At 37.9% G+C, this 16249-nt stretch overlaps 1 protein-coding gene across 1 annotated transcript in view; it reads right to left on the bottom strand.

Annotated features, from left to right (window-relative positions):
• N (neurogenic locus Notch protein) overlaps nucleotides 1-16249 on the bottom strand; it is a 120771-nt gene that overhangs the window by 93616 nt on the left and 10906 nt on the right. The window contains exon 2 of the mRNA XM_011301941.1: nucleotides 5815-5893. Within this exon, the coding sequence (XP_011300243.1) occupies nucleotides 5815-5893 (79 nt within the window). The remainder of the gene's footprint in view (nucleotides 1-5814; nucleotides 5894-16249) is intronic.

Here is a 16249-nt window from a genome sequence, read left to right as displayed (position 1 = left end):
GTGAATGTCTCTACAGAATTTTGCGTGTCCTTTTAAATTAAATAGCTCACAGATATTTGTGATTTATTCTCTAGTTCTCTCCGGATTACTTTCATCCGGCCGTCGACCAATGGAGCGTGTCCCCCGCACGACTATCATTATTCGATTTACCCAATTCTATTTCCCCAATTTCGATCAATAAGCCACACCTGAAGCATCGCAGCGGTTTCCTCGCGGAAATCACTCTCGGAACGGATGAAATTCCTAGGGAGAAGAGTCAAACTGAAAGGGAGAGAGAGAAATGTGAAAAAAGAAGAAAAATTGAACGAAAAATTGAACGGTGGTTTTTACCCCGGGGAGGTGAGTGAAACACTGGTGGATTTGAGTGAGAGGGGAAAGAAATAATGGTAGAAGAGGGGAGTATGTCCCCCGGGGGTGGGGATCTAAGGCGCATGCGCGGCATGCGTGGGAACGTCGCGCGCCCGAGACAATCTCTCGCGGACCCGATCCCAACCGAACTCTTTCCCCGATCAGCCACGGGAATTCTCGATGGAGGGGGCACATTTAAACAGGGGCTCTCAATGGACACATCCCTCATCGCATCATATTTCAAAGCGGTTTTTTTTTCATCCATGTCATATAAAAAAAACTAATGGAGATGTCTCTTTTTTAAAGTACTTCCACAGTAATTATTGATATGAAATATTGCACCACACCCTAAAGCCATGAGACAATTACAAAAATTTGCAAGATCTTGACATGATCATTTGGACATCATTGAAATTTAAATACTCGAAATTTCAAATTATCGGGTTTTTCCATTTTTAACGATCATTTTACTTTATCACTACTGATAGAGCTCTAAAATATTTAATAGAAATACCGAAATTATTGCAATACCCATTTTTATAACTCTCGAGTAGCTTAATTAAAAAATTGATGACGATAATTTCAATATAAACTATAAATTCCGAAATGTTGAAAACTGAAAACTAAAAACTGAGCGACAGGGAAAATCCGAAGACGATGCAAAATTCGGAGTTAGATTTGAAATTGCAGGAGAGAAAATATAAAAAAGTATCTGAATGTATAAAAAATGAAAACAAATAGGAGTAGAGTTTTGGAGAAGCGTAAAGTGCCAACCCCTGAATAGCGAAAATTGAATGGTGCACGTGCGAGAGAAGTTGGCCATCTGTGCAACGAGGGATTCACCGGATGTTGAATTGACACAGACGATACACAAATGTGCACCGAGATGAGAGAGAAGGGAGAGCCAATTGTGGTCTCTTCGGCTGTGCATATAGTTAACCCCCCCTCCCCCCTTCGTGCTATCAAATCCGCTATTAATCCGATTAATTGACACAAATTATTTGGAGTAGAATTGAGGGACACGTGGCATTGACTGAACGAGTGAATAATGTCTGGAATTTCTTTGAAGACACCCGCATGAAGGGCAAACAATAATTACCCAATTGCCGTTCAAATATGATATGTTCAATAAATTTTTTTTTTTTTGTTTCAACGACTGGTGTGGGCACTTTTTAGGCGCGCCCCGGAGACATTCGCGAAGAGAGCGACGACATACGGCGTCGAGATCACAGCGGGACATCGTTCGCTGAATAGAAAAGTATATTTTGACAAGACCCGGTCTGGCCCCGAGATAACCTTCGTCATCGTTCGGGTTTATAATCTCGGCCTTCAACCCATGTTTCATCTCTTTTCCAACTGCACAAATTTTTGCGACAAAAACGCCTCAAAAAACCCAATCTTCTTTTTCTAACATTTTCCTTCACCATTCACATCTCGAAAGATTGATTAATTAATTTTTTTTCATTTCACTCAATTGATTGATTTTTTAGTCCTGCTAGACCGTTCAATATGACAAATGTTTGACAAGAAATATATTTTCAATATGACTCGAAAATTTGGAAACTCAGGTTCTAAAAACATATTTTTTCAATTTAAATGCCTTTAGCAGGAATGAATTGGTTGGATTGATTGACAACCATTTTTTCTGTAGAATTCTAAATGTGATGGATCTATGAAAAATTTAGTATTGAAACTTGAAAAAGATTGTTAACTGTGATAATTGCAGTTGAAAGAGAGCAACATATGCGCGTGCGATGACGAATGGCGATAGACTTCCCCCTCGAGTATTCTCAATTGTCCCCATTGCATAAAAAAATTATAATACTAAGACAACCCCATGAATATTCCTGCCATTTATCCCATGATGATACACCGACAGAAAGTGTTTTCCAAACATGCAATTTTTTTTTATTCATCGGGGAGTAAAAAAAGTATTTGATCCCCAAGTTTTTTAAAGCGATGCGGCCAATCGTTTTATTGGATTGTGTTTGCTCTCTAACGCAGTGATAGATGTCTAGGCCGTTTTTCCAGCACTGAGGAGTGCACGTCCTATTCTCATGTGACAGGGTAATGGGCTCCAAGGACTGCGAGTCTGTACAATTGATGGTTGACATTAGCGGGACAAAATTGTCGGGCCATGTGGTACTAACATTTTATCATTATTTCCAAGAATACGAGATAAAGGACGCGGGAATTGACGTTAACCCATCGTTTTTCGGTTATTTATTCTATTTTCTTGAGTTAAACACTTCTCGAGAAGGAATTCTCCACACAAGTTATGACTTTTCACTATTTAACGAGATATATTCAATTTCCCATTCACTGGTAAATATTACATATCGAAATTACCCCTTTAATTATTAAATTATTTATTCTCGGAACTTTATCCTCAAACTGCAAATTCTGGAGAATTTGCTTTAATTATGAATCATGATCAAATGGAAATTTAGATAAGAATTTTGGAATTTCTGCCACTCATGAAAATCTTACTTTACTTAATTTATTATGAATTGAAATTAATATTAAAATTTTTCCCAACATTTTCCGAGAACCTCGAACTCACAAAAAAAATTCGTCAACATTGGAAATATAGAAAAAAATCTATGATAATTGTAATTCTCGTGGTTAGGTGAGCAAAGATATAAATTACAATGAGTATCTCAGTGAATTATGATTCCACTAACTCAGATGTCAGAGAATATCAATTATAGATAGCCATCAAGTGAAATAAACTATCCAATGAATTTCTCCAATCCCCGAAAAAGCGTTGCCAAGGTGAAACCGAGGATTCCCGAAAAATAATAAAAATATATTCAATCTCGGTGAAATAGTGTTATTCAAAAAGTGACTTTTATCATGGCAAAACGGTGCGGGACGTCGTTGGGAATATTTGAATAGTTTAAATTTGGTAGTGGGGGACTTGGCGCCCGGTGAGTCTCTTGTCAACGGGGGGTCGAGGACATGACGAGATCCCAGTTTTTTTTTATTATTCACCTTGCAAACTCAGATGGAGAAACTATTGGTCAGGGACCAAAACGAAAAGATCCCCGAGACTATCCCAGCCTTTTGCCAATTTTTCAAATTATTTTTTCCCTTTAATATCCAATCTTTTGCTCAAGCCTCATTTGAACCCCAACTTCCTTCAAATTTACACATGATATTGCTCATTTCCATTTTATGCCCCCAATTAACATCTCCCAATCGTAAAAAAACAGCATTTACTCATACCTCCAGGAATATTTATTTATAGTAGAAATAAAAATCAATGATTTTTTAGATCACTTGATATTCAATAAAACTCTGAATTACAGTTATTAAATAATCACTTTGAAAGGCTTTCAATTAATAGTCCAGATATAGTGAAAGTGAAAAACCTCAATCTATCAAAAATAATCGAAAAACGGACAAAAAGCTGAGTGCACCCTACTATTCACAATTCTGTGATCAAACAGCGTCCAATAAATTTCAATAACGCTAAGTACACATTGCTGTTTATTTTGTGGAAATGTCAAGGGGTTGAGGCGATAGAACCCCCCCGGGTGGTGAATTTCCGGAATAGTGGAATTGGACAAGCGACACGCGCGTATTTTTCGAAATCCTTTCGCCACCAAGTGGTATACTAGTGAAGGGAAAGAGCTAGGCAAAATCACAAGTAAATGGATGGAGTAAAGCCAGAGAGAGAAAGAATAACACCAAAAGTGCGTACACATTGGAACCAGTCACGTGGCAATACGCGTGCGAAACGTGTTCCATAAAAACCTGGGGGGAAAAAAGATGAGGGGGAGAGGGCAGTTTCCGCCCTATTGTATGATGCCCTCATACCCCCCACCCTGCGGGGGTTAAAGCCATGGTTACGTCCAGTTTCATCGCTTGATAAGATACGGGCTTCAGACTCGACATATTGTCAAGTGGCGATCGCACAAATTTGTTATTATATTGGATTAAGGGCGCGTTAAACACGCTCCTACCCCCCCTTTTCAAATTTTTCTCCACCCCCTTCACCAACCGCCACCCGCTGGCCCCCTGGCCCCCTGGCTTGTTACGCTACATAAGTTGTTTCAAAATCGCCTCGGTCCTATCAACTTCGTCCTTCTCCTCATTTTTTTTCTACAAAGATTTAATATAAAATATTTCTGTAGCACTTTGCCAAATTCGCATGCGTCGTAAAGATGAATAATGAATAGAGAAAAATTGAAGTAATAAATATTACATGTTAAAGAATTTAATATTTAATTTGTTCTTTGAATTAATAATGAGATGAACTTTGTTTTTTTTTTCTAGCATTTTTTAAACTAAAGTTTTTGTTTTAGATTTGATGCTTTTTTTATTTAGACAAGATATTTTATATTTTTTGGGGTAATTGAATATAGGTAGTGAATAAAAATGTATAAATAAGCGCAAAAAGATGAAAAAAAATGAAGAAAAGGCGATAAAATGAAAAAGGGGGAGGAAGACAAGTGGGTGGGGTATAGGCTCGAAGAACGGTGGGTCCTCGGTAAATGACTTTGGCGGTTTGTCCGGGTTCGGGAACCGCACGTTTCACAACGGAATTACGCGGTGTTAATGGACTATCTCGGTCGTCGGTGAGAGGGTAAAAGTGGAGAAAGAGGCGAGAATGAAGATGCAGTGGCGACTCCATACGGAACCCCTCGCAATACATTAATCCTGCTAATTTCTCGGGGGGGTTATTAAAAACATTGCGGTGCCGACGCGTTTTATTTTCCCCTTTGCAACAAAAATTAAAACGCTAATTTCCGTTAAATTGCCCACAGAATTCAGAAAAATTGTTTCTCCGCGGTTAGATGTCGTTATTATCGGCCAATTCTGTTTTATCGACTGGGATAAACTATTATAAAGTATTCAGCAAACAAGTGGTTAAACGACGCGTTCATTTTTATAGTTTCGTTACCTATTGATTGATTTCAAATAATTGTCCATTTTAAGGAGAAATTTAATCCATTGGATAATATGGATTGTGATACTTTCTCCTTAAAAGTTCATTTTCGAAATCAATTGATAATTAAGAAAAAATAATAAATTTGACTTGTCACTTGGTGTTGATATTTTTTCAATAGTGAGTGAAGAATAGTGAATGAAAATAGAATTTCGTTTTAGGGATTTTTTCAGAAGTTACGAAATGTTTTTTTTTGTTCGGTTATTGGGATTGACCGGTAATTTGGAGGTTGATGACATTAGCGCAATGCATGTGCTCTCAATCCTTCGAATTAACTTGGAAGAAAATTTATGATAACCCGAGGGTACGCATCACAACACGAGAAATTCTCCCTCGCACATTGCAGAGAAATGACGGAATGCAACGATGCAAATGCGTGGATATTCACTAGACCTATCATTACGCTCGTTTGAATCCTCGAGAAAATGGGCTGTTTTATTTCTGTGTGGCTTGTGTTTTTGTGATTGTGAGAAACTTCTCCCACGTGTTGAATGATCTTAGAGGTTACTTACTTGCATTGAGATTCACCCCGTGGTGTCGTTACACAGACGCCGGCGTTTAAACACGGAGTTGGCGAGCAGGATTCAAAACCTGAAACAAATACAATTTAAACCATTAGATTATCAAGTGATTGAATATCAAGTGAAAAAATATTTGTTCTTAAAAATAACGCCTCTCTGGTTCATCCAGTTTCCAAATAAATAATCATTTCGAGATTTCGGAATTACAATTCCCACAAATTCAATTTTTCCATAAATCTCTTAAAAGGTAGAAAGAGCGAAAAAAAAAATCAGTCCTGCCATCGAGTGTGGCAATTGTACATCAGAAAGCCTCGATAAATAATCTAAATATTCAACAATGGCATCCAGTTCACGTGAAGTCCTCTGGACTTATCGAGCCAGGAGCAATTAGCTGGTGGTTCGTATCGAGGTCCTCGGATCCTTTGACAATGCCGAGATAAAGTGAACTTTCGTGTCGACCCCCGAGACCCTCAACACCCAGTAACAAAATGAGAGAAAAAAAAAATAATTATATCCAGAGTAAAGACAAAGTGGAGCGAGTTATTGGGCAGTATTGGGCAGTATTGGATCGAGTTTTTGGTGGAGTATGTGAGAAAATTTTTCACCAATGGAGAGGGAATGAAGTCAGTGAACGAGAAACTCGATGTGCGACAAGTACGGGAGCATTGGGGCCTCGCAAACGTCCAACTTGCAAGACGGATGAGATCAGTTAAACCAAACTGCCTTCGTGACAAATCCTCCGCTTCCTCTCTCGCAAAAGGCTTCACGCGCTTGTCCCTCTCTCTCATTCTTTCTCACTAGGATGTACCCGAGGGGGAGTCACTCAGTGCAAGTGCGTGACAGACTTTGTACTTTTTATCCGCACGTTTTTTACTCTCAATTCTCTCTCGCTCGGTCAATTTCAGGCCATGATTTTTATTTCGAGATTGGAGAGAACAAATTGGAGTTTAGTGGGATGAATTCATTTGTCCCAATGCACTGTTAAACCTTTTTTTGCAACTTGAAAAAATTCGTATCAACTTTTTTCGACCCTCTTTGAAAATAAATATTTTTAAAATAATGTATGGAATAATAAGTGCGATTTATATAATTATATTGTTGAAAAAAAGAAATAAAAAATGGATATTTGAATATTTCATGAGATTATCAGAGAAAATTTGCACACAATTACTCTCTCTCTCTCTCTCTCTGCTTCTCGGGATTGGGAGAACAAATTAGAGTTTAATAAGATGAATTAATTTTTCCCAATACATTACTATTCCAATACTTTATCTCTTCTGTATTCATTTGAATAACTAATTACACCCAAGCTAACGATGGTAATTAATTATTACCCGCAAATAATAAAATTCTTATTTCGTTATACTTTATAATCCGTTATAATTTTTGTTTTGTTGTTTCCCGTTCAATGAGAAATAAATACGGAAGTGTAAACGCAATTTACACATTGTTTTAAACACAAAAGGGTGAAAATAAAACTGCTAATTGCTTTAATTTGCCGAGTAAATTGCCTCGTGGAATTGTGGCTTCCTTCCTGTACTCGAGGCTAAATTTATTCACGTTTGTGCGAGCTACAGAAACTCGTCCATCTTCAAACTATTCGCGAGACTAAAATCTTGGTGAAATCAAATCACCGCTGTTTAATTACGAATTACGTGCTCAGTGCAGAAAGGAGATTTATCGCTGTTAGAGGGAAAGGGCGGGTTAGGGCGAGATATGTACTTCCAATCAGCGTGGGCGAGGATATAAGACGGAGGGATAAGGATAAATGAAATAAAAAGGTTTCTTTTTTTGGGATCACGGGGGATCTCTCGCCCACGTCATGCATTATGCGCGAGTTTTCGATTCGCCAATTGGCTCATTAAATCGACGATTACACGCGCGTTTCAAGTATTATGATTTAACATCTGAAAATTTTCCACTCATGTTTCTGACGAGTTCTGGAAATTTAACGGCAGTTTAAATTCCCATCTCCACAATTTTCAAGAATTTTTTTCACTTTAAAATCTTTCTTTCATTAAAAAAAAAAACAGGGAAACTGTCAATTTCTGTTCAATTATCCGTTCAAGAAAATCAGTCAGTGGATTCTAAATTCGCACAACCTCACGTATTTTATATGAATTATAGGGAAAAATTCTGACTTTCTTCGTGAAAAATTTTAAAATATTGATAAAAAGGGTATCGATTCGTTCCACGGATTTTTTTTCTCAAATGGTCGTCGGTATTTTCAAAGAAACAAGTCACGCCAAAAAAGTAGAAATAATCCCGACCCGTGTCAGATACCCCTAATTTCCGAACATCAACTGACTTCCGGTATCCAGGAAAAAAATTAATTACCAAGATTGAACAAGAAATGACGAGATCGTTCAGAATGTTGTTGAACCTGAGGATACCTCGCCCCTCAGTACAAAATTAAATTTCTCAAAAGTTCAGAATACTAAAGAAATTGGTACGAAAAACGACAGCCAGTGCCACTGTCCGATAATAACCAATAACGTCAGATAACCCAGGGTTTATTGGAAAAAAAAATTAAATGGTAAAATATTCAAATTCCATACTATTATAATTGCAGGAAAATTCCGAGTAATTGAGGTGAAATCGGAGAAAAGTTACTCGAGTTGGCAGGTGACGATTTTTTTTTTAAAACGTCATATTCATTCTACACTATCACGAATAATTGAATGAAAAATAATTGAATGAAATGATTGACGCTTTTCAGACGATGTTACCGATATCTCATTGAGATTGTTACGACCGTTTCGGATGCACCGTTTTCTTAAAAAATCAAAAAGAATTTTTTTTTAAATCGCCATGAGGTACCCCTGCCCCCATAAAAATTGGAGGTAGTAATTTTGGGTAGCATAATAACGTCGTGACGTTGCGCGCATTAATAATAACAAAATTTACGTATAAATTTTGGTAAAATTCACGGTGAACTGAATTGACGAATTCACGAGTGCCTACTTGTGGAATGAAATTCCGCCATGAAGATCGGCACGCGCTCCGCCATTGCGTTTTCAAGCGAATCCCTCCACATATATGTAGCAGTGTTGACCCCCGGGTAGAATATCCTTCCCAACAGAACCGGTCGCAGGGTCGAGACGAGAGAAAACGGTAGTCATAATTCACTAGAGCTCTCCATGCTATGAGACCGATCTCGTGTTTAATAGTATTTCTATGTAACACACTGGGATTATGTTTAAATTTATCATTTTTTTTTCCGCGATTCCCCCATAACTGCGGACAGGAAACCGATCAGACTCGATAGAAAAACTAGATGATGCTACTTTCATTCTATTCCCATTTTCTCGTCTTTCGTATGTACCTCATGGAGTAATCAGTGAGAATGTATTTGTATCACTGAAACTCGTTTGTAGAAAATTATTGTGAAATGATAAATGCCGAGTTATACTAGGCGAGGATATGTTTTCTTGTTGTAAAAAATATTAATGAAAGTGTTTGTTTGAATATATGAAGTATTACCGAACGCTATTATAAGTGCCATCGATCTTTTCATGATATGGAGTGTTTACTAGTACTTCATAACCATAAGAATAAATAATGATTAACATCTCCCGACTAATGACACTCGATCGATACGGAACCCCGATTATTATTCACAAGACTTCATCTACTTAAAAACTATCCTTCACTGCTATTAACAAAATACTATTGAGAAGCCATTCGATAATTCGCGCGAGGCAATTTATGTTCTTGATAATCCATTGAAATATATACGAAATCGGGTCATATCATATATTTTTCTGTTTTTTTCCCCGGAATATTCAATGTGACTTTTTCTTTAAATTATCAGTATTAAATCCTGCTATTGAAGTACCATCGTAAGTACGAGGTATTAATCTCCAGCAAAGAACAATTTTCTTTCACTTCATATTTAACCTCCTCCCATACACACCAGAATGTGTTTATACAATTCAAACATACTCGCAAGAAATAATTATGGAATACCATCAGCACCTAAATGAGGTGGACAGGTCAATTCCATAACATTCGAGAATATTTCACACACTAATGCCACTGAATTTTTCCATCAGTGGAATACCTGAATCAACAAATTTCCTAGAACCACCGATGATATTTTCATTTATTTTTATACCCCCCTCGACCGTTGTTTTCCTTTATTTTTATTCTCAGGCGTTTCGTCCTGACCGGAATAACCGGTGGGAGTAGTGCGCGAGGAAATAGTTTCTGGTTTGTAATTTCACGACAGAATAGCCCCGCTGAGATATCCCTTTATTACGCTATTTGAGTTTTTTTTTTTCATCATTACATTTTTTCGTTGATTTTGATTTTAACCCGTGATATGCCCAAGTATTTTCGAAACTCACAACGCAATTTCCCTCACAACAAACAACTCGTGGGTTATACTACTGTTTGCACTGGACCATCGAGAAAGTCGTAAAATTCCAACAAACAATTTCAGAAATTTTTCATTTGGAACTTGAACTCAAGTCGATCGTCTGGATTTCGCGCAGTAGAGAATCGAGGATTTTTCCACCGATTTTAACCCCGACATTGAACACAATCCTCGGTTTTACGATTTACAAACTACCATCGACAGGGAATACCTTCATGTCTCAAAAGCAAACCAGTTAACGCCCCCTTATTTAGCTTTCGTTGAGGGCAAAATTGCTGGGAGCCCTTCCCCTTTTTAAAAATTCTCTTACCAACAGCAACAAATGAAATGTTTTTCGCGAAATGGAAAATTTTATTGGCAAAACCATGCGGTTTCTCAATCATTTTCTCCAATCGAAAAGCAATAAATCCGCATTTAATAAAAAACATACATGTAATGTTTTTCACTGTAGCAAAAAAAATGAATAAATTATTCTGGAGATCAAATATCAAAAAATTCTAATCGCTAAAAAATTGCTTCAAGTTGGACAAGAGAACTTGATATTGAAAAATAATTTTCTTGATTCAGAAGCATTTTTTTCACTGAACAGCAGTTGAATAAGAAAATCATTGAGTTTAAATTAATCTGCGAAGCATTAAAGTGATTTTACAATAATCAAAAAATCCTAGCTGATTGCAATTTATGCTCTCCCCATGTGCAATTTCTCCTCTCCTATCGGTTCATTAAGGTACCAGCACCCGCCCAAGAAACTTGAAATCCTCCTCCTCCTCCGAACGAATCCCGTCGTCCATCAGGTGATCTCCAATCAATGAATTTATTATCAACGCCCCGGAATACCATCTTTAATTCAAAAAGGGGACTGTCAAACACTCATGAATCCACAAAACAAAGAGCAACAAGAGTCAAAATCCACAGAATGGATTCTCCTTTTGTATTCACCAGGAGGAGGGCAGGTACCGTTTCGTTCTGTTCTTGTCATTCCGTTCAACGAATAAAGGGTCTGTATTGTTTTTCGGTGGCCGACCAACTTGACAAAAGATAAAATAAGAAGGAAACAAAAAAATCCCCCGAGTTTGGACCCCTCTATTGTATTGTAATGGGCATTACCAGACGCTCCGAGTGGACGCTTCAAGATTCACCGAGTCCTGAATCTTTTTCCAAATCCCTATAGCCAAACATCTACCTTCGCGCTATTTTATTTTTTCTATCTCTCATCTCTATGGTTAGAAGCCCACAAAGCAGTTCTCCATGAAGCAAAATTATGCGGGGTTGGTGGCTCTTTCTTTCAAGGGGAACTATTGATGGAATAATGAAGAGTACTAGTAGTACACGGGCTGCTTTGGGGTTCTGAATTAACCCAAGACTGGTGCAATTATCGAGGGGTTGGTCACTCATTTTTCTGAATCCCTTACATCAAGGATTTCACAATTGCTTAGAATTTTCTCAATTTCCCCATTGAATTCAAAATTATTTCTTCATTACAAATATTCCGAGAAGAAACACCAATTCAAAAGACAATTCAATTCCATATCCACATGATCCGAAAGTTGAATAAGAAAATGCCGATAAATGTTACGTGAAACCTGAATGATTAAAAATTTCGCGATGTTGAATTAAAAATTTTGAGAATAACTTTTCAAGTGTCGGAAAACGTACGAAAAGCTTCTTCAAAAATAGAATGGTTTTATGATAATTCGAAGGGCGTTTGGACACCCCTGACATCTTGCTACAAAACACCATTTAAAAATCACCCTGTACCTGTGCCAACAGAACTGGGCGACCGTTGGGCGAGCGGTGGGGCGCGGGCGGCAGAGCCAGAGGCAGAGGAACATCTGCCGCGTCGGGTCGACGGCTCCCCCTCTGCCGCACCCTCGACCCATCGCGCTCCAAACACCACCACCTTGCACTATATTACATGAACAATTTCCTCTCTCTCTCTATCACCGTGTGTCGACTACTATCCGTCTTGGAAACATGCCCGAGGCCCCAGCTATTGCTGGGTATTGCGCCCTGGGTATGGATTGAGGAACTAAGTGCATCGGGGTAGACTGTTCGTGCCGGCATTCGAATCACCGATGACTTCGATGCCTCAGTCCAAAAGCCCCTCATTTGATATTTCAATTACTTATTAGCACTGGTGTTCACCTCATGTCGAAATGTGCCATTTCGTTCACTTGTGAAGGAAAAATCCTTTCGTGCGCTTATAAACGAAAAAGGCACAGTTCGCCACTTGTTAAATGTAGAATCACTGACGAAAAACTATCCTTCGACGCATGTGCGGAGATTTGTATCGAAATCTACTAATTTCTTAAGTATGTTCAACACCCTTTTAGCCGAAATTTTTTTATCTATATTTTCGCGTTTTTTATATTTTTTTTTGCGGGAAAGGATGCAGAATTTCCTCAATCGGAAAGAAATATATTTTTCAAAAAATACTGAAAAATGACTTGAATGGGCCCCATTTAAATGAAAAATAGATCAGTTAGAAATATACAATAAAAAAAATTGCAACGATAAAATGGAATTTGGCACTTTCAAATTCAAGTGTTGCCAATCGTCAAAGAAACTTGAAAAGAGAAGGACCTAAAATCAATTTGTCAATAGAGAGGATGGAAATAAATCGATCAAACCCAAGACATATTCGGTACCCGATCATACGTTAATTACGATTCATCGCAGAGAGAAATCAATCCATCATTTCTACCCGATGACCTGAATCGAAACCGGAAGCGCGTCACCCCGAAAACAAAAAATAAATTGCATAAATAACCGAAAAACTGCGTAAGCCCAGGTGAAGAATTCCACATGTGTCGACGAGTCGAAGTGGGCCGAAAATTCAGGAGAAACCTCATCACAACACCGGCAGAAATCAATCGGTGCCCACCGAACTCGTTAACTCAGAGGATTTATGATGGCAGTATCCGTCGATCTCGTTAGCCCCGGCTCGACCACTTTTTTTTTCTCAACTCTTGGGCTCTCCCTCACCTCTCCCTTCCCGCAATATTTTCCGTCTCACCCGCTAATTTCAATCGCACATGTGGCAATAAAATCGAATTTAGTGTTGAAATATTGCAAAAGCGTGGAAGACATAATCTACCGTATTTGGAGAAGCATAAGATCACGAAAGTGGGCTATTCATGTCAAACCTCATTAACGACGATACAATTATCAGAAAATAGAACAACAGAATCTAAGTTTTGATCATTAATGCATTATTGCTGCAAAGAGATTAATTTATTGTAAAATTCACCCTGAGGCGCATCAATCGTACAACCTATATTAGCTCAGGAGAAATTTTTAATCTGACATTGAATTAAAAATCGAAATAATTTTATGGAAATTTCACTGCTAAAATTTTCCGTTCTTACTAAGAAGAAATTTATATTAATTAATTAATCAGTCAATCTTAATAATTTAAGATGGGATTTCCGGTAAAATCATGATGAATCCGAAAAAAATGCCACTCAACCCTTTTTATTTTATTAAAAAAAGTTATTGAATAATTGTGAACTTCAAATAAATTCCGTGAGAGGTGCCTGATACCCTGGGTAATTGACTCGAATAATAAACTGATTTTTGAAGAAAAAAAAAGAGCTTTGAAGAAACAATCAGCTCTATCACTTTGCTACTGAAATCATTATCAAGTCATCGAATTTAGCAAAAGAGAAGGGAAATGCGGATGGAAAAAAAGATGAAGCTAAAGACAAAGGCTGCCGACTAATTTGACCAGGTTGTGTGATCAGAACTCTCCCACGTGTTCTAATGCGTATTGCCGTGTGTAATTACACCAGCCTATAATTCGTAATTAATTTTAATTCTCGCGGGTAGAGTGGAAAAGGAGCGAGGGCTTAATTTACCGGCGCGGTACGAAACGGTAACGATACGCTTCCGACATCTCCCTGAATTACCCCAGAGGAGAGAAAAGAGAAGAGATAAGAGAGACGAGAGAAATCCAGTCATACATCAAACCCAATCATTCAATCTCGCCTCCTTTATTGTTTCTTCTTATTACCAGTGAAGAATTTTTCAACCAGCACGAGAGGAAGGAAAAAGCCCCCAACGAAAATAAATACTGTCGAAGGGTGAGTTAGGGATGTGTTATCGGGTATCATCTTGGCATGGTTTTTATCTCCATGAAGATCACGCTACTGAGTCTCCTCGTTTATACTCTCGTTCTTTCTATATTCCCGGATCTTCTACTGGGTAGAACGACTCGCCTTTGTCCTCACGCTTCTCCCAGACTCTCGTACTATAATTCTTTTCTCAATGTTTCGAAGAAAAGGTAAATACAATGATATTTCCAATAGAGTTCTCGGGAATCAATACAATTGGCGAGAATAGTATCTTGCCTTCGTTACAACAAATTGTGAAAAATTATTTATTAGCGCTTCAAAGGCCAAAGCTCGAATTATCCCTGGCTTCAATGACTGGGAGAAGAGGCTTCTTATTATGAGACAGAATCACTTGATTTTAATCATATCATCCTCCCTATAAACAACTTCTGCCTTTCATCTAAAGATTATTCTGAAGTGACCGGTACTATAGATTTTCTTTACTCAAATTGGCCTGAGTGCCATTTTCAATGAAAGTCCAACGATTTTTTAGAAAATAAAGAGAGAAGGGGGGAGGGAAATTCTTAAATTGATTTTTCTATAAGATATCTTTTTTGCTGGAGAAGAAAGAATGAAGAGAATGAATAGTTAGTTATTGTGGCGGTTATAATAACGGTGAATAGTGTGGATTTAGAATTATCAAGTTTTTAGATGGAGTTATTAAAGTTTTTCTGTCCAAATATTTGTCCTCCCACCCTCAGTGATTTTCACCGATTTCACCGAGTGATGAGCAAGAGTAAACAGAGGCGCACGACCCACCGAGGTCTATCAACACCCGGTTACCCACTACCATGCGTATGCACCGTGAAACGATCCATGTGTGCGTTTGGAACAATTGTTACGGCTCTTTCATCACCAACACCGGAAACTAGGGGGTCTGTGCCCCTATACCGCCCCTATACCGCCTCTACACCGCCACGAGACCCGACACAACCCAGTGCCTCTCATCTCGTCCTTTCAACCAAAAAAATCCCTCCAGCCTTATCCACCGAAATAGTCATTTATGTCATAAGACCTGGAAAGTACTTTTCAGGCGAATTTAATCATAAAAATTTGAATTTACAATTGAAATTGAAATTGAAATTTGAATTTGTCAGGAAAATGCTCTTCAAGCCATGACATAAATTGCTTTTTATCACGAAGTCCAACTAACCGAGTTTTTATCAGAATGAGATTAGGGCGGTCTAGTAATTAATCTTAAGAATGTAAAATTCTAAAAATGGAGAAAATGAAAAATACATTGTAAGCAATCCATAAATTGGATTCTGGGTCTCTAAAGAAAAAATAAAAAATCACTGAGAAATATTTTCCAGTTCATTAACCACTTGATTGATTAAAAAACAAAATAAAAATTTCTAGATTCCAGAAAACTATTCTCCTATTGAATAGTAAAAAAATAAACTTGTTTTCAAACATCGAGATTTTTTTGCCCAACATCACGAAACCTTTCTCTCCACGTCCCATTGTATTTTATTCTCCATTTCTTGGCGATTTTTTTTCAGTAATTTTTCTCGAAAAAAAAACATGGTTATCGCAGAAGAGAAAAAAGTCGACAACAAGTTGGAGCTAATGCGCGTCGGACATACTGAGAGGTAGAGGTATACACGCCCCAACCACGAAGAACAATAGAGTCCATGGGGCTGGGGTTATCCTGGCTTTCGTGGTAAGACTGCAATTATGCAAAAGGACACTCTTAAAACCGCGAAGTTAATTAGTTCGGTACGCGAATCCGCACGATCTGAGGTTTTACCGAGCGACCGGAACGAGACGAAAATTATATTTCTTTGATATTCAATCTCCAACTAAATTATTTTTATCCCCTAATTGACGTAAAAAGGCCACTCTGAAGATAAGCAAGCGGAGGAAAAATAATGAGAATAAAAATGATGATAATTTCAATGGGGAATTTCGAAGTATTGGGGGAGGAGGGAGGGGG

The sequence above is a fragment of the Fopius arisanus genome, unplaced genomic scaffold (genome assembly GCF_000806365.1).
Source record: "Fopius arisanus strain USDA-PBARC FA_bdor unplaced genomic scaffold, ASM80636v1 scaffold00025, whole genome shotgun sequence".
NCBI classification, from domain to species: Eukaryota; Metazoa; Arthropoda; class Insecta; order Hymenoptera; family Braconidae; genus Fopius; species Fopius arisanus.
The sequence above is the reverse complement of the archived record's forward strand: the minus strand, read 5'-3'. Positions and strand labels throughout refer to the sequence as shown.